The sequence below is a fragment of the Rhipicephalus microplus genome, chromosome 9 (genome assembly GCF_043290135.1).
Source record: "Rhipicephalus microplus isolate Deutch F79 chromosome 9, USDA_Rmic, whole genome shotgun sequence".
In the NCBI taxonomy this organism is placed as follows: Eukaryota; Metazoa; Arthropoda; class Arachnida; order Ixodida; family Ixodidae; genus Rhipicephalus; species Rhipicephalus microplus.
In genome coordinates, this window is record NC_134708.1 from 12,631,840 (window position 1) to 12,651,606 (window position 19,767).

General features: G+C 42.1%; 1 protein-coding gene across 2 annotated transcripts; it reads left to right on the forward strand.

Moving 5' to 3' along the window:
* The first annotated feature begins 2,614 nt into the window (after positions 1-2,614).
* Positions 2,615-13,926, forward strand: LOC119163479 (uncharacterized). 2 transcript variants are annotated; one of them, XR_012885983.1, is made up of 3 exons: positions 2,615-2,733; positions 12,728-12,786; positions 13,498-13,926. XR_012885983.1 is itself a non-coding variant. In XM_037415481.2 (3 exons), the coding sequence occupies exons 1-3, from the start codon at positions 12,228-12,230 to the stop codon at positions 13,779-13,781; spliced, it is 348 nt and encodes a 115-aa protein (XP_037271378.2). In that variant the 5' UTR covers positions 12,136-12,227; the 3' UTR covers positions 13,782-13,926. The 2 variants fall into 2 exon arrangements, 1 of the variants encoding a protein (XP_037271378.2); XM_037415481.2 differs by lacking the exon at positions 2,615-2,733 and adding an exon at positions 12,136-12,232.
* Positions 13,927-19,767: the final 5,841 nt, after the last annotated feature.

The following is a 19,767-nucleotide window of genomic DNA, read 5'->3' on the forward strand; positions in this document are numbered from 1 at the left end:
GTTCAATAATTGTTTTTGGCAATAGAATGACACCGACAAGTTTACTAGCACGTCTGAAATAGCTGAGCATTTTACTGTGCACTCGAAATATTATGGTGGAGTTGGTCTTTTAAGCATCCTTTTGTACTCTAAGAGATATAGACAGGAAATATTTACCTCACCTGTATCGCGGTAACTGGCAACGAAAATGGCAGGCTTTATTTTAATCTCTCTTCCGGGTAACTCAATTGCAGCTTTATGATGTTCGAAGAACGTCCACAATACTTATAGTTGTGAATTATTGCGAGGTTCTTCAACCTTCGTGCAGTGCAGCGAGAGATAACGACAGACAATAGACACTCACAATGATGTCTTCATAATGGGGGCGTTCACTGTATGTTGAACATTTTTCACTCAAATAGATACCAGTGCTGGTGTCGATACGTGTCTTTACTAGGCCAATAATTGAACATTTGCGTGTAAAAATCCTGTGATAATTATAGAGTGGCTCCGAAATCTATTGTCTATGAGTATGTCTTTATTGTAAAATACGTATATCAAGCAGTTCATTATATGTCGCATTTGCTGTCAATTGGAATGAATGGGTTGGTCTAAAAAATAAGTACTTTGGTGATTTTTTTTAATACCACAGGTGGTTCACTAGGCATACTTTTTTTCTGAGCACAGTATGCGCTTTGTTTCCACAGGTTTATTGTGCGGAGGCTGAGGTTTCTTACGTCGGCTTTAGTTGTGATTACTGCGGTCGCAGTTCAACAGAGGAGGTGGAAAAGGCTAGTTAAGCTATATATTGATTGGTAATAAGTTAGCCCCAATCTAATTACTTTTATGTTTTACAACACGCATACAACACGCATGTTACATAATGCATAATAATGTCATACAACACGCATGTTACATAATGCATAATAATAATGTATACATGCTGCCTGCGTTATAAATTGTAAATAAATATTTCTGACGAACTAAATCTTAGATATAAGTTTTCTGTGCGGTTTTATGCATCGAAGATAGAGTGGTAGATCGCCACTGGCCAATTTAGATGCTTTTTTACTCTGGTCACAGCTTGCCAAACTAGGTTTTCACTACCAAAAAGGTGGATATAAACATTCCTTCGTGGGAATCGAGTACGCCCTCCCCTTTCGCATCTCATTCCACAACTAGCGCAAGTTCCACAACCCCGCGTGACTCGAGCGCCCGTAACCGTCAGTGAGTCTTAACATGGCAACCGTCGCTTCACAGCCACGGTATTTCCTGGTGCACCGACCAGTGTTGTCACATGCTGCCAAGCAAACAAGCGAATACTAATCAGAAAAGAAGCTCAAATGGAGCTGGAACATAATAAATTTTTCCTATTCTTGAAAATAGTTTTAATTATGATTCAGAAATTGTCACTCAAATACGGAGGAGGCTTAGACATCGCCTAAATGTTCTGCACAACGTAAATATGTTCAACTATGAACGGAAGCGATTAGGTACTTTTGAACATTGTCTCCAATCGGTTGAAGGCACGTTTTCCAGTATATGATAAACGATCGTTATTGATTCTCACAACGAATGGCTCACTTCAACATTCAACCATAAGAGTACGCATATAAAGGGGGGAGGAATGGGGAGGGTTAAAAAATCGGCTCCATACATTCGTTTTATAGTACGGGAAGAGGAAAAGAGGGCACTGCGATGAATTTTCGCCGCCCAAAATGGTGAACCTTGCACATATCTCTACACTCAACAGCTAAATATAATCGACAAACACGCTATTTTAGTGAATCCTGTCTTTGTCAAATTTGTCCCTCCTTTTCTTATCCCGCTTCATTTCACCAAGGCTACGTCCAGTTTGCTACCCTACCAATCGGTGGGGGGGGGGGGGGGGGGGGTATGACAAGGACGTGAACAAGAGAGAGAAATAGAGACATTACAGAACCCAGCGTTGAGCGACCACTTGTGAATAAAAAGGGCAAAAAGTTTCGTTGCTTAAAAGAGAATAACAGCAATTGCTATCACATATAGCACAAAAAAGTGTTACATAAAAGAGCAAGCTATATTGCTTTCTTTGTATATTGCGTAACACAGGCTGGGTATCATGCGTTAGGTAGCTCAAACATTATGCTACAATGGCGCATGGCGCGCGACGATTCAGCAGTAACGTAAATATTCTTGCATATATAGGCACCCAGCTGCCCTGTGGTAATGTGGCTGCAAACACTTAGGTCTATTACTTGTATTCAGAAAAAAGACGTCATACCCGGTGATCCAGTATTAGTATTACAAAAAATAAGCAAAAGAATAATTCATTTTCCTCATATACCGGCTCATCTGTAAGTCAATGAACGACAAATGCGAAATGCAATGTGGCGACCGATATTGGTACAAAACCATGAAGATAATATAAATGATAGATTTCAGATCGACCCTATGACTCCCCTAGGATTGTAACATGGGCGTTCTCAAGTATTGTCCGAGAAGAGACAAACATCTATTGCAGCACTGATATGCCATAGCGTGGAAATAATATTTTAGTATTCCGAACCTCCCTCCATTATCAGGACATATTCATTGGCTATTGTTCGATGTTATCACCTGCTGCACGTTGCACGAAGGTTCAGAAACTTTCCACTTGTTCAAAGCTATAAAAATTTAGCATTTTTCTCGAACACCACAAAGCGGCCTTTGAGGTGGCGGGAACGGAGGGAAGAATCAAGCTCACCAACTTCGGAGCCAGGTAGCTTCACACAGGTGAGGTAATTATTTCTACATTCAATAAGGTATTAGTGCTATGTCACATAAAACTCAATTATAAAAATCTCGCCTAATAAACTTCTTTGTGTGCCCCCCGAAATCTGCAGCGGTTAAACACACGCGCTGTGTCACTGTGTCGGTGGGGTGCATTTATAATCAAGTTCTTGAAGTTGCTTATAAAAATTGCACATTTTCCGCGTCTAACGCACATGCTATATTGCTTGAAATACTGCTGAGTCTAGGGCCTGGGAAGTGCTTGCGAACAACTTAAACGAATGAGAATTCTAATTTTTGCGTACATAAAAAGCGAATATATTTCCGAATCTCGACAGCATGAAATCACGATGAAATCGGCCGACCTTTTCTTTACAATAAATCACAACACTAATTGCGTATAAAATACAGATTTCAAAAGAACCTCTTTATCATGTTTGCTATGTTTCATTTTTGTTTCGCTTAATTTGCGGCATGACGTAACATGTTATTTTTCTTCGCAGATCATTCGCCATGAATGCCTACGCCATTTTGACTCTCCTCATCCTGGGACACTTGTGCCGTACGTACAAGAAATGTTTATGGCCTCACGTTTTTTTCTTACACGTCAGTTTTGCGCTGCCGTTTACCTACGGGGATGTATTACATCAAAAGCAGGTTTCAAGTTCAATATCTGTCTTTATTAAGCCTACAGGTAACCGTGATTTCTCTAACGGCCGGTTTCCACAAGTACTTTCCTTCTAGTTAAAAGTGTTTGGCATTTTTGACATTTATGTCCTTTACTTTGAAACTTCTTGAATATTATCAGTATTTCTAGAAACACAGTCGAAGTTAAATATAGGTGACTTGGTCTGATTGTTTACCATCCAGTTTCATGACAAATCTTTATGCTAGCGTGAAATGAGCTGATACAGGATGACAGTTAAAGGCGTTAAACACAAAATGTTTTCGTCATTTCATGTGCATCAGGACTTTAGTGATTGTCTTTTATTTTAAGGTGCACGAATACACAATTTGCGAACCGCACTGAACACGAATATGACGCGAGGGTTATTCTAGTATTAAGCAACCATTTTCAAAAGCCGTACATTTTGTTTTATTCGCGATTCGACCAAATGAGGCACGCAAAGTAGTTCGGTGAGGGGCTTCAACACTAGAGGCATGTCTTTAGAATAGAGACAAGTTTTTGTGTGAAACACTGGATTTACCGTCACTTACGCATCTAATAAACTTCAGCGTACTTGAGAATACGTTATTTTTATTTCTTACTTCGCGTTGCAGAAATTCAAGCGGCCACGCTGAGTGGGCCGGCAATGACGAAGGACGATGCGAGGAAGCTGCTCACCGAGGAACTTTCTCGTTCCATCGTGGACCACCGTGCCGAACTCATCGAAGTTCTCAAGGGAATCGAAGGCAAAGCCGATGAAACCAACGAGCAGATCCATCCAGTCGTTGCGGTAGTAGTTCCCGTAGTGGAGCGCCTCGTAACCGGTGCCGCAGCAGGAGCTATTGGAGCCCTTGTCGGAAAGTTACTTGAATCAGACCGAAATCAATCTCCCGCTCCATCTTTCTGAATAAAGTAAATTGTGCCCCATTTATGTTTAGCAAGCCCCCTGTTTATTTACCACAAAAGTGTACTGTCGTGTGCTTGCGTGAAACCTTTTTTGCGACACTCTATCGCTCGTTACTTCAAATGAAATGCTCTACCTGCACTCTGTATTTGTTTGTTTGTTTTCATTCAACTGTCATAAAGCATACTTTTTCTAAATCCACAGAAGCGTGCCCCTGTGCCAAAATAAAATGCAAGTTGATAGGTATCACTCATTCCGCTGTCACACGAGTAATTTTGATAGCCATCAGGACAGACCTGCATTGAACGTTTTGATCATGGTCAATAAGTTACTTGCACCAATACGGCCGGAATTGGACATGTCATTGAAATCGTGGTCACTAATACGAATAGAGATGAGCAGAGCACGACCGACTTGATCCCGATCAGACCTGATCACAATCAAGTGTGACTCTGAAGCAGCACTTCATCCGCATCGAGTTTTATTCGGACTGGTCCTGATCGCAATTGAATGCTTCCGTGTGACACCTGCATTGCAGCAGTGGGATACGCCTTGTAACTGCCGAAAGCCGACATAGCCTGTATTTGCCTGCCGTCAAACCCAATAAAAGCTACATGCTTCTTCATATTGAATTGTCAGTAAGGACAACCTTTCTTTTTCACTCGCCACCACCTTCAATGACGTTTGAACAAACACATGTACGGCAAGTTAAGACAAAAAACCGATTCCCAGGGAGCATTTCAAACACCCTGTTTTGCAAAAACATACACCCGTCGTCTTTCTCATAAAATGTGGGGTTAGTGGCGTAACGAAACTCGGGTGGTTAATCCCCCCTCCCCCCCCCCCCCCCGCCTTCGAAATTGTCACATTTTGGATGTGTGTATGTACGGGTACACCTCAACAAGGAGAGTGGACACCACCGGAATTCTGAAAAAAAAATTCTGGCTACGGTTCTGCGGGTGCCGTGAACGTATCTGATTTATGCATCTTTTTCATACGCTTTCTTGAATGGCTCGACTCTGATCTAGTGCGATGTTTGCCCATCGCACGATGAGCAAACATCGCTGAAAGATGCAGGACAGATTGTGTTAGAAAAACTAGCCACCCTGTTTACGAGGTGTCTCCTGACGGGAAGAGCACCAGGGTCTTGGAAGAACGCTATCATCATCTTAATACATAAAAAAGGAGATGACAAGGACTTGAAGAATTACAGGCCGATCAGCTTTCTCTCCGTATTATACAAGCTATCTACAAAGGTAATTGCTAACAGAGATATGAAAACATTAGAATTCAATCAACCAAAGGAACAAGAAGAATTTCGAACAGGCTACTCAACAATTTACCACATTCATACTATCAATCAGGTACTAAAGAAATGCTCAGAATAACCAACCACTATACACAGCTTTGATCGATTACGAGAAGGCGTTTGATTCAGTAGAAATATCAGCAGTCATGCAGACACGGCGGAAACAGGGCGTCGATGAAGCATATATAAACATCCTGGAAGAAATCTACAGGGGACCAACTGCTACCATAGTGCTTCATAACAACAGAATACCAATCAGAATAGAATACCAATCAGAATCAGAATACCAATAAAGAAAACAACAGAATAGCAATCAAAAAGGGTGTAAGGCAGGGGGATACAATCTCCCCAATGCTATTTACTGCGTACATACAGGAGGTTTTCAGAGGCCTAGAATGGGAACAGAGGCCTAGAATGGTACCTTAGTAACCTGCGCTTTGTCGATGACATTGCATTGCTGAGTAACTCAGGGGACGAATCGCCACTCATGATTACGGAGTTAGACAAGGAGAGCATAAAGGTAGGTCTTAAAATTAATCTGCAGAAAACGAAAGTAATGTACAACCACCTCGGAAAAGAGCAGCGCTTCGAGATAGGTAATAGTGCACTTCAAGTCGTAAAAGACTATGCCTACTTAGGGCAGGTAATAACCGCGGAGCAGAATCACGAGATTGAAGTAACTAGAGGAATAAGAATGGGGTGGAGCACATTGGGTGGATCCGTCCACAACTAGAAGTAATCACCACCTTAATATCAAGCCTTGCCATTGTCGAACTAACACATTCAAATTTAGTTTTTTTTCCTTTCACTGCCGAAATGTGGAATCAACTGTCCAGTGATATTCGCTCCCTTCCACTGGAAAACTTTTTACTTGCCCTTGCTGATTTGCGTTGAGTGTTCTTTTGTTTTATTGATCTGTTGATCTGTTTGTTTGTTATTTTTTTTCATTCTGTAAATGCTCACTCCTGCCATAGCCCCAAATTGGGGGCTGCAGTATGTATAAATAAATAAATAAATAAATAAATTTGGCAAGCACTCTCAAATTATGACTGGTCGATTGCCACTATCCCTCATGAGGATGGTATATAACAGCTGTATCTTGGCTGTACTTAGCTACGGAGCAGAAACCTGGAGACTTACAAAGAGGGTTCAGCTTAAATTGAGCACGACTGGAAAGAAAAGTGGTAGGTGTAACCTTAGGAGACAAGACGAGAGCAGAGTGGATTAAGGAACAATCCGGGGTTATGGATATCATAGTTGAATTCAAGAAGAGGAAATGGAGATGGGCCGGGCATGTAGCGCGTAGACAGGATAACCGCTGGTCATTAAGGGTAACTAACTGTATTCCCAGATAAGGCAAGCGGATTAGGGGGAGACAGAAAGTTAGGTGGGCAGATTAGATTAAGAAGTTAGCGAGTTTAAATTGACAGCAGCAAGCACAGGACCGAGTTAACTGGCGGAACATGGGAGAGGCCTTTGTTGTTCTGCAGTGGACGTAGTCAGGATGATGATGATGATGATGATGATGATGATGATGATGATGATGATGATGATGATGATGATGATGATGATGATGATGATGATGGCGGCGGCGGCGGCGGCGGCGGCGGTGGCGGCGGTGGCGGTGGCGGTGGCGGTGGCGGTGGCGGTGGCGGTGGTGGCGGTGGCGGTGGCGGTGGCGGTGGCGGCGGCGGCGGCGGCGGCGGCGGTGGTGATTGCTCAAGATGATCTGAGCGAAAATGACATCTTTCTCAGATGCGTATATCCTGACACGCCTAAAGGGCCCAATTATATTCGTGTGCCCAAACGCCAATCGTACACGTGACAGGCCAGACAAGACGATGCATGTCGATGCTACCCTACGCGAGCATGGATAGATGGACGGACGGACGGACGGACGGACGGACGGACAGACAGACAGACAGACAGACAGACAGACAGACAGACAGACAGACAGACAGACAGACAGACAGACAGACAGACAGACAGACAGACAGACAGACAGACAGACAGACAGACAGACAGACAGACAGACAGACAGACAGACAGACAGACAGACAGACAGACAGACAGACAGACAGACAGACAGACAGACAGACAGACAGACAGACAGACAGACAGACAGACAGACAGACAGACAGACAGACAGACAGACAGACAGACAGACAGACAGACAGACAGACAGACAGACAGACAGACAGATAGATAGATAGATAGATAGATAGATAGATAGATAGATAGATAGATAGATAGATAGATAGATAGATAGATAGATAGATAGATAGATAGATAGATAGATAGATAGATAGATAGATAGATAGATAGATAGATAGATAGATAGATAGATAGATAGATAGATAGATAGATAGATAGATAGATAGATAGATAGATAGATAGATAGATAGATAGATAGATAGATAGATAGATAGATAGATAGATAGATAGATAGATAGATAGATAGATAGATAGATAGATAGATAGATAGATAGATAGATAGATAGATAGATAGATAGATAGATAGATAGATAGATAGATAGATAGATAGATAGATAGATAGATAGATAGATAGATAGATAGATAGATAGATAGATAGATAGATAGATAGATAGATAGATAGATAGATAGATAGATATCAAAATCGCCAAAGCTCGCTAAGAAATGCTTCGCATTTAAAACAATAAAACTTGTACAGTATAGTATCTTGTTGTATAATATCCTATAGCATAGCATAGTATTGTATAGTATAACTAAGTGTTTGGAAAGAAACAAGACAGAGTAAACGCTCAGTCGCGTCAGGACAACCTAGATGCCCACTAGATCTCATTTGACTACACCTTGCACAGTTTGCTCGTTCTTAAATAAACGCTCACACGCCCTCCATAGGATTTCGCGCGGCACTTTCTTTGTCGTTTGTCTTAAGAAAAACGTGACATAATTGTGAAATGTAGCTGGACTGGAAATTATGCAATAATAGCGTGAAACTTCGAATATGCTCAATAGTTGTTTACATTCAGTGTTCACTAAAAGCCAAGAAAACTCCGAAGAATATCAGTTGGCATCTTCATTGACACGCTTATTGAAATAAATGTCCATTACTAAAAAGAGATATTCAGCTGGTCATTTCTGTTTGATGAAAATCAATCTGCCCAGCCCGAAAGCACACCGATATCCTTTTTGCGACGATGATGTACACTGTTTTTTTTTTATTACCATGCTATATTGTTTCGAAAATACTTGCGTCAATTTTCGTCGGCCCTATACCCGAATAGTGCGAAAGCCAATTTTATACTTAAGAAAGGTAACACATTGTTATCGAACAACTATAAACCTCTGTCTCTGACATTTGCGTGCTGTAAAATATTTGAACACAATATAGCAAAACATACAAGACAAACAAACATTTTATTATGTCTTTTTCAGCTTGACTTCAGGTCTGACAATTGTACCGCTACACAACTGCTTTAAAAAAATTTCATGATTTTCGCGTTTCTATGAATGCGACTCAACTTTACTTCTTTCCATTTCGCAAGGACATCTGATACAATCTTTCTCAATTATTTTTATAGGGGGGGGGGGGTGGAAAGAATTTATGCGCATTGCCACCAGGTGCGCACCGTTCACCACTCAACTATATTTCTTAATTATCCTCGTGGGTGACCACCCCTTTTAGATCAAACTTATGATCATATTGATATCTATCATTTACAACCCTTCATTGGAAAGTAACTATGAAGCACAGCAGCAAGTGTTTCCGAGTAATCCTTCATCTTTAGTTTAGAAAGTACGCACAACGCAAACATGAAGAAAGAGAGGAGCACAATACAGGTGCTGGCTCACAAATAAGCTTCATTGGGAAATAACAAGAACATATATGGACGGTTATATACATCTACTTGCTCTTTCCTAATGAAGCTTGGTTGTGTGTCAGCACCTGCTTTGCGATTTCGTTTTTCTTCATACTGGTCTCATGTGGGCTGCTTTAACCAAATATAAACGCCTATCAAATCACTCAAGTTTGTATTCTTACGTGTAGTAGCAAACAGGACATTTTAACACGTCTTACATTCGTTCGCGATTATTGGGAATACATGAACACCCCCCACTCAGTGTTTAATCTGTAATCGCGGCATTCTTCACCAGGAACCTAATGTGGCTGGGTGTTTGAGCCATTATATGGAAGGTACTGAACAAGGTTCGTACTTACGACACAAGTGGCCCAGGATTAGAAAAGCCAAGACGTAGTAAACCTTCATAGCAAATTATCTGTGGATAAAGAACACCAGGTTATGCCGCATAGAAAATCAAGCGAAATAAAGAAGTTTAATGTAGCTTACGTGCATAAATTTGTTAGCCGCATTTTTTGTCCACTTACTCGGGGGACTTACGGTTAAAGACTTATCAGGAACCTATTATCGTAAGTTCACTGGTCCATTCAAGGTGAAGGAAAGATATGTGTTTACACGTGCACAGTACTAGTTTTTCTCATATATAAAAATTGTTTCATCTTCGTAGCTGATATAATTGGTGATCTTTTTGTAAACAACAGTGCAGCTCTTCATTTCACAAAATTTTTATGATTATATTGATGATAACGTTATTTAGGTCCAGAGAAGACGCAGGTGAGGCCCGGCGCCGCTGTTCTAATAATTTTGATTGGTAATAGAAGGTAACCAAATTAATCGCTACACGTGTTTAACTGCTGTACATTTTTAGCACACACTCGAATCAACATGGTGGACTTCATCTCTAAAGCATCTTTTTGAGCTCTAAGAGATATAGACAGAAAATATTTACCTCCCCATTGTCACCGTAACTGGTGACGAAAATGCCGGGCTTTATTTTAATCTCTATTCCGAGTAACTCGATGGCAGCTGTGTGATGTTCGAAAAACGTCCACAATATCTATAGTTGCAAGCTAGTGTGAGGTTCCTCAACCATTGTGCAGTGCAGCGGGAGATAACGACAAACAATAGGCACTCACGATTATGCCCTCGTAATAAGGTGAGTTCACGGTATATCAAACATGTTTCACTCTAAGAGATAACAGTGCTGGAGTAGGTGTGTGCCTTTACTCGGGCAATAATTGAGCCTTCACGTGTAAAAATTCTGTGTTATCCGTAGAATGACTCTGAAACATATTGTCCATAAGTATGCCTCTGCTGTAAATTACGTATATCAGTCAGTCCATTGTATGTCGCATTTGCTGTTGATTGGAACGAAGGGGCCGGAGGAGGGGGTTTGAGAAATCTGCTTCATACATTCTCCTAATAGTATGGGGGGCGGAGGGAAGAGCGCGCTGCGATGAAATTTCGACGCCCATAATAATGAACCCTTCACACGACTCCCCACTCAACAGCTAAAACTAATCGTCAAACGTGCTATTTTTGGGAATCCTGTCTTCGTCCAGTCTGTCCCTTCTTTTCTTATCCCGCTTATTGCGCTTCATTTCACCAAGACTACGTCCTGTTTGCCACTCTAGCAATCGGAGGGGGGGGGGGGGGGGGTGAAGAAATGACGTAAACTACAGAGATAAAGAGAGACATTTCAGAACCCAGCGGTGAGCGACCACTTGTGAATAAAAAGGGCAAATGTTGCGTTGTTTGAAAGGGAATAACAGCAATAAGTATCGCATAGCAGTAAAAAGTGTTACATAAAAGTGCAAGTTATATTACTGTCTTTGTACATTACGTAGCACAGGCTGGACATAATGCACTAAGCAGTTAAAAACGTTACGCTACAATGACGCGTAGCAGTGTAGTGGTAACGTAACTATACTTGCCTTAATAAGCACCCAAGTGTTCTATGGTAATGCTGCTACAGTCGCAAACATATAGGTACAATGCTTGTATTCATAAAAAAGACGTTGATTTATTGATTTGTGGGGTTTAACGTCCCAAAACCACCTTATGATTATGAGAGACGCCGTAGTGGAGGGCTCCGGAAATTTCGACCACCTGGGGTTCTTTAACATGCGCCCAAATCTGAGCACACGGGCCTACAACATCTCCGCTTCCATCGGAAATGCAGTCGCCGCAGCCGGAAATCGAACCCGCGACCTGCGGGTCAGCAGCCGAGTACCTTAGCCACTAGACCACCACGGCGGGGCCAGAAAAAAAGACGTCATACCCGGTGATCCAGTATTAGTATCAGAAAAAATAAGCAAAAGAATAATTCATTTTCCTCATATACCGGCTCATCTGTAAGTCAATAAACGACAAATGCGAAATTCAATGTGGCGACCGATATTGGTACATAACCATGAAGATAATATAAATGATAGATTTCAGATCGACCCTATGACTCTCCTAGGATTGTAACATGGGCGTTCTCAAGTATTGTCCGAGAAGAGACAAACATCTATTACAGCATTGATATGTCATAGCGTGGAAATAATATTTTTGTATTCCGAACCTCCCTCCATTATCAGGACGTATTCATTGGCTATTGTTCAATGTTATCACCTGCTGCACGTTGCACGAAGGTTCATAAACCTTCCACTTGCTCAAAGCTATAAAAATTTAGCATTTTTCTCGAACACCACAAAGCGGCCTTTGAGGTGGCGGGAACGGAGGGAAAAATCAAGCTCACCAACTTCGGAGCCAGGTAGCTTCACACAGATGAGGTAAATATTTCTATTTTCAATAAGGTGTTTGTGCTATGTCACATAAAATTCAATTATAGAAATCAAACCTGATAAACTTCTTTGTGTGCCCCAAAAAAATCTGCACCGGTTAAACACACGTGGTGCGTCACTGTGTCGATGGCGTGCATTTATCATCGAGTTCTTGAAGTTGTTTATAAAAATTGGACTTTTTCCGCGTCATACGCAGATTCTACATTGCTAGAAAGATTGTTGCATGTATAGCCTGGGAAGTTCATGCGAACAACTTCAACGGAAGGGAATTCTAATTCTTGCGTGCTTAGAAAGAGAATATATTTCCGAATCTCGACAGCCTGAAGTCACGATGGAATCGGCTGACTGGTCCTTCATATTAAATCCTAAAACTAATTGCGTATGAAATACGTATTTCGAAAAACCCCTTTGTCATGTTTGCTATGTTTCATTTCTGTTTCGCTTAACTTGCGGTGCGGCGTAACATAATATTTTTGTTCGCAGATCATTCGCCATGAATGCCTACGTCATTTTGACTCTCCTCATCATGGGACATTTGTGCCGTAAGTACAAGAAATGTTTATGACTCACGTTTTTCGTTACACAAGTCACGTTTCTGCTGCCGTTCACCTACGGTGATGTATTAAATCAGAAGCAGGTTTCAAGTTCAATATCTGTCTTTATTAAACCTACAGGTCAATGTGATTTGCCGAACGACCGGCGTCCACAAGTACTGTCCTTCTTGTTCTATAGAAGTTTTCGGTACTTGTGACATTGATGTCCTCTGTTTTAAAACTTTTAAATGTTACAACTACTTCGTGAAACACAGTCAAATTTAAGCATAGGTGACTTGATCTGATTGTGTAATAATCATTTTCATGATAAATGTTTACGCTAGCGTAAAATGAGCTCATACGGGAAGGCAGTTAAAGGCGTTAAACACAACAGCTTTTCATCATTCCATGTGCATCAGGACTTAAGCGCTTGTCTTTCATTTTAAGGTGTGAGAATACGGAATTTGTGAACCAAACAGAATACGAATATGACGCGAGGGCTATTCTAGTATATAGTGAGCAACCATTTTCAAATGACGTACATTTCGTTTTATTCGCAATTCGACCAAATGAAGCGCGGAAAGTAGGTCGGTGAGTGACTTGAACACTAGAGACGCGAGTTTACGATAGAGATAAATGTTTGTGTGAACCACTTCCCTCACCTCCACCTACACATCTATTGAATTTTAGTGTACTTGCGTTTATTTTTTCGCGTTGCAGAAGTTCAAGCGGCCACGCTGAGTGGGCCACCAATGACTACGGATGATGCGAAGCAACTACTAACCGAGGAACTTTCTCGTTACATCATGGACCACCGTGGCGACCTCATCGAGGCTCTGAAGGGAATCAAAGGCGCAGCCGATGAGACCAATGAGCATATCCATCGAGTCGTTGTGTCCGTATCGAAGAAAATCGTAGAAAGAGTCGCAGATGCAACTATTGGATTCGTTGTCAACAAGTTACTTGGACATTTACTAGATAGACCTACCGAGCCATCTTTCTGAATGCAGTAAATTGTTCGTCATTTATAATTAGCAAGCCACCTGTTTATTTACCACCCAAGTGTACTGTCGTGTGCTTGCGTGAAACCTTTTTTGCGACCGTATATCGCTCGTTACTTCTAGTAAAATTCGCTACCCGCACTCTGTATTTGTTTGTTTGTTTTCATTGAACTGTCATAAATCGTACTTCTTCTAAATCCACCAAAGCGTGCTCCTGTGTTGAAATAAAATGCAAGTCGAGAGGTAGCACTTATTCCGCTGTCACACGAGCACTTTTGATCGCGATCAGGCTGGATCCTCATTAAACTTTTTGATCACGGTCAATAAGTTACTTGCGCCCAAACGGCACCGCCTAATTCGGACCGAAATTAATGGACAGGTCAGTGAAATCACGATGACTAATCCAAATAGACAGGAGTAGAGCACGACCGACTTGATCCGTGCCGGACCTGTTCACAATCAAGTGTGACTGTGAAGCAGCACCTCATCCGTATCGAGTTTTATTCGGACCGTTCCTGATCGCAATCAAATGCTTCCGTGTGACACCGGTATTAAAGCAGTGAGATACGCCTTGTAACTGCCGAACGCCAACGTAGCCGGCAGATGTCTGCCGTACAACCCAATAAAAGCTACATGCTTCTTCATATTGAATTGTCAGTAAGGACAACCTTTCTCTTTCACAACTCGCAGCCACTTTCAATGACATTCGAACAAACACACGTACGGCAAGTTAAGACAGAAACCGATTGACCAGAAGCGTTTTAAACACCCTGTTTTGCAGAAACATACACCCGTCGTCTTTCTCGTGTAATGTGAGGTTAGTGGCGTAATACGATTTGGCTGATTAAGCCCCCCCCCCCCCCCCCCACCTCCCGCCCTTCGGAATCGTTACATTTCGAATGTGTGTGTGTACGGGTACATGTCAATAACGAGAGTTGACACTGCCCGACTTCTGAAAAAATTTCTGGCCAAGTTCCTGCACGTGCCGTGAACCTATGTGATTTCTGCATCAGTCTCGTACGCCTTCTTGACTAGCTCGACTCTGATCTCGTGCGATGTTTGCTCAAGACGGTCCAAGCAATGATGGCATACGCATCTTTCTCGGATGCGTATATCACGACACGCCTAAGTAGTCCAATTATAATCACGCACCCAAACGCCAATCGCATGCGGCAAGCCAGACAAGACGATGCATGTCGCCAAACGACGAATTCGACACACCACGGAAAATTCGCCGTGCATCGCCTTCATTCACAGTGAAACGACGGGCATAAATGTTTCCCGAAGACCGGTGTTTGGAAACCTGATGGAGTAACAAAAAATAGACAACCACCAATTTGATTGTTTCGAAATTCGTATTGGTTCGAGGATCGAACCCAGTACCAACCTATTTTCGGGGTGGTCACTCCTTCGATTGAGCTAAGCAGGAAAGTAGCATTCGACAAAGCGAGTATGAATTCATCGACAGCACGAAGCGACGCTGAATATAGAGCGAATTGGTCGTGCGGCGTGGATTGGTTAAGATAAGATAAGATAAGAAGTTTATTCAGACAGTCATGGTCTGGGATGAAGGGGCTAAAGGCAGATGCAACTGCCTGACAAAGGCCCCCCTACCCATACATTGCTCAGGGGTGGAAAGCCGCGGTACATGCGCAAATACAGGAGACAACATAAGGCAAAAAAAAAACAAAACAAAAAAGAACAGGCGCACAGGCGATCAAAACACAATAGGTAGCATAGTTACTTTCGATACACACTAATGGTGCGTGACATGAAAATGTTTATACAAGCCCTGATGATGATCAAAGTTACAAAACAGTATAGAACAAAATAGGAAAAAATCAAAAGACAGCAAATGCACAATATAAAGAGAAGATTAGGAGCTAAACAAGAGGTCATCTTTAACTTTTTTCCGTAGGTTGTATGTCGAACAGTTGTCTTGGATCATATTGGCGATTTCTCGATTATTATTCAGAAAATGTGGCCTTGAATAGGCTAGTGTCTGAGTACCATATTTAGTTCGGAACATAGGTGTTCTGAGTCTATTTTTCCTTAGGTGATATTGTGAGTGTACAGATAACGATGATGAGGACAGGATTTGGGGGTCATGCAAAATTTGCCTGTGTGTATGCATTGCAAGTCTTAGTTGGAATAGCTGATCTATTCTGAGTATATTAAGCTTTGAAAAGGATGGCGCTGTGTGGTCATTTCGCTTAAGATTTTCAATGCAACGGACAGCTCTCTTTTGTAAAATTATTAATCTATTAAAATTTGTTTGAGTAGTGGTACCCCAGATTAGGAGACATTATTAAGAAAGGAAAAGCGCAAAAACAGGAGGAGGATGCGTTGAGAAGAAAAAGAAGCCCATCCATAACAAAGCACTTAGCCGTAATTTTTCGTCATCATCGGCAGCTGCATCCACAAGAGATGCTAAGAAAAAGACAAAGAAACAGCTGCGAGGTTGACCCAGTTGCCCCCGGTCCGCTACCCTACGTGAGGAAGTGGGAGAGGGCAGAAGAAGAATAGAAGAGGTAAAGCTAAAAGAGAGGACGACTAATATGATTGCACGCATAGCAGCGTCCACCTAGCACGCCCAGAATACTTGAACCAATGCACCAAACCTTAGCAATGTTATTGTGGCTTAAAGTTGCGTGTTACAGGTGATGGCTTGTAACTATGTGGCACATGGGGAAGCCTTTTTTTTTTTTTCAATGCGACATTATACGCAACATGAGATTCAATCATCCACACTAGCTACAAGGAATGCATAACTGAACTCTCAAGAAATTTGCAGTAATCGGCTTTTTTTTTTTTCAGTCCGAACAGCCCCTCCAGTGGAGATCGCCCAAATCAAAACTGGTGGTCCTTTGCCTCTGAAACTGCCCACCGCGCACCAGTAGGCTGTCGCGGACAACGTTACTAGAATACTAACGTCGTTCGTGGAGGCCGGCATTGGCACTTTTTTGGGGGGCAGAAGGGGGTAAACATTTGCATGTCTGTGACACCAGATGTCCCTTGGTTCACTCCCAATATCCGGTTTTGGCAAGCAAAACCATAGCCTCCTATATTTCCCTTGCCTGCCGGATTATCGGCGGTCGCATGGAAAGCGGCCGTCGTCGGAACTATGGTAGTGGCGCCACCTAAGTAGGGGTGTCTTCAACAAGTTTTTTACGTTTTTGGAGCCTATATGCAACAAAAATAACGTAAAAAAGTTTTTTTAAAAAGCGTAAACCTAAATATAGTTAACCCTACGTAAGTGACACCGTCATTCAGCAAACAACTTTTTCAATACAAGGCATCCTCAGAAATTACTAGCAAACGCGAAAACTGCCGATCTCCAAGGCCAAGTACAAAAACCCTTACCCCTACGTAGACAGCGCCGCCATAGATGACCGGCGTTTCACGCTCTTCCGGCAGGCAAAGGAAATCTAGGAGGCTATGGCAAAACTTACGGCGCGTGCTTCATCGATGCTGGCACGCATGCGCGGACGACCTACACAGGAAAGGGCTGTTCTGACGACGCACTGAAGAGATGCTTTATGGCTTAGTGATGGGAAAAAAATATTTGTGCATAAGCATTGCTCGTTCATATCAGCCTGCATATTTACCGCAAATTTTGCGAACGTTTATGTGGGCGTGTTCATGAACAGCCTTGCCCCACCGCGATGGTCTAGTGGCTAAGGTACTCGGCTACTGACCCGCAGGTCGCGGGATCGAATCCCGGCTGTGGCGGCTGCATTTCCGATGGAGGCGGAAATGTTGTAGTCCCGTGTGCTCAGATTTCGGTGCACGTGAAAGAACCCCAGGTGGTCGAAATTGCCGGAGCCCTCCACTACGGCGTCTCTCATAATCATTTGGTGGTTTTGCGACGTTAAAGTCCACATATCGATCAATCATGAATAGCCTTTCTGGCTCAGGCATTCAATAATAAAAAATGTTTCAGTCAAAATTCTAGCCAATAAAATAACAAACTCAGGAAACGGAGAAGGAGACAGGAAGGCGGCTAGACTACCAACTGCTTATTCACGTACGCGTGTCTGTCACATGGTCAAGCTACAAGCTCTTAACGAAAATTGCAAAATGCAGTAAACTGACGCACAAATAGTCAATGCAAATCTCGCCATACTAATCTCTGAAGATTACAAAGAATATTCCAGGAAAGTTTTTTTTTTTTCTCCTTCCTGCGAAGTGCCACGGAGCTATCACCGCACCAAGCTTCACCATTCTTCGCAATGTGAAAAGCTTCTAGTATTTCACGTGTCAATTTTTCATGGCTTCTGCCAAAAATCCTGATTTTGTTGAGCACTGGCTTACATTTACACTGTCTACACTGAATGGCTAAATTGGATTGATTGATTGATTGATTGATTGATTGATTGATTGATTGATTGATTGATTGATTGATTGATTGATTGATTGATTGATTGATTGATTGATTGATTGATTGATTGATTGATTGATTTGTGGGGTTTAACGTCCCAAAACCACCATATGATTATGAGAGACGCCGTAGTGGAGGGCTCCGGAAATTTAGACCACCTGGGGTTCTTTAACGTGCGCCCAAATCTGAGCACACGGGCAATGGCTAAATTGGAGTCGGTTCCTTTCTCTAATGATTTAAGATGTTCCCAGGCCCTGCAATTCACACAACGATTTGTTGGTCTATGCACAACATCCCGCAAGTCAGTGGACTGTCTCCTTCTTCTTTTCCTGTGTTCGTTATTTCATTGGCTGGAATTTTTTTCTGAAGCAATGCACCAACTAGCCCAACAACGAGTATTATTAAAATAAGAAATGTAGCTATCTTTGAGGCGAGAAGGAATCAAAACATATTTTAAAAATAGTTGATAAATCTCATCAACTTTGTAGCAACTATTTTGTATTAAGTATCGTAAAATTACCTATATTTAGACAATTTTCCATAATAGTTTTCTTCGCTCTACAAGTTTCAACCAATGCTACTTCACCCTTCGTTGTGCACATAGACCATACACAAGTTGTCTTCTTTGTGTATAACATCTGTGCGTATTAAATTTGCGCGTTACATCGTATGAACTTTCGAGAACGACTAGTTATGAAATCAGTCCCTCAATGTTAAATATGTTTGATATTTCGTTTCTCGTAAATTATACAGGTTAAAATAAAACTCAGTTCCTCTTCGGGCTAGTGGGTCCTGTATGCATTAATTATAAAATACTCAATCAAATCCAAAAAAACATTATTCGAATTTGTGTCGATCTCTCAGAAACTTACCCGTTTGCGACAGTTGTGTAGCCTGGGTGAAAAACATCGGGTCCATACCCTTCCCCACCCCCCACCCCCGTCTGAAATTTTTTTCTCCATGACATAGTTGTCTTGCCCGGCACCACCACACCTCACTCATCCCCCCCCCCTTCCCCGAAAAATACTTCTGCCTAAGCCCCTGCTTTGCAATAACCGCTTTTTTCTTTCTTTTCGTTCAGATGAGCGTACACTACATATGATTTCATTCCTACTTTATGCTTGTGTGATATTCATATCAAATGACATTCAGCAGTATCTTATTTATTTTTGTATGCATTTTTTTTATTCACTACAGTCCGACCAATCAACCTCGTCGATATTAGTCAGTCTTCTCAAGCAACAGAATCCCCGCCATTGAAAGACAAGCTGCGTGGTATTTAGGTGACAATGAAGGCAGCTCGTGGTTCGAGCTCACGTGACAGAAGAAGAAGCATCGACCAGTGCCAAGCGTAGGCAGTGAGGATAAACAGCGCAAAGATGTCTTCGTCCCAGCCCAACAATAGCGGTAAGTGACTTCCTCATTTCAAACGCCCAGATCAACGTCCGTCGTACACGTCGCTGCACTTTTTATTCCAGGAACGCCGTAGTTAAGCTGAGACAACTATCGAGGGTAGTACACAACAGCCAACCTTTTTGGTGGAACCTGTTCACTAACACAGAATGCTGGTTTAGCACTATCCTTTGTACTTTCCTGGCATAGTGGACC

Bases quoted from the DNA above. Each gene is read 5' to 3' on its own strand.
- LOC119163479 (XM_037415481.2), top strand. The intron at 12,787-13,497 runs GTAAGTACAAGA...TTCGCGTTGCAG, and splicing joins CATCATGGGACATTTGTGCC to AAGTTCAAGCGGCCACGCTG.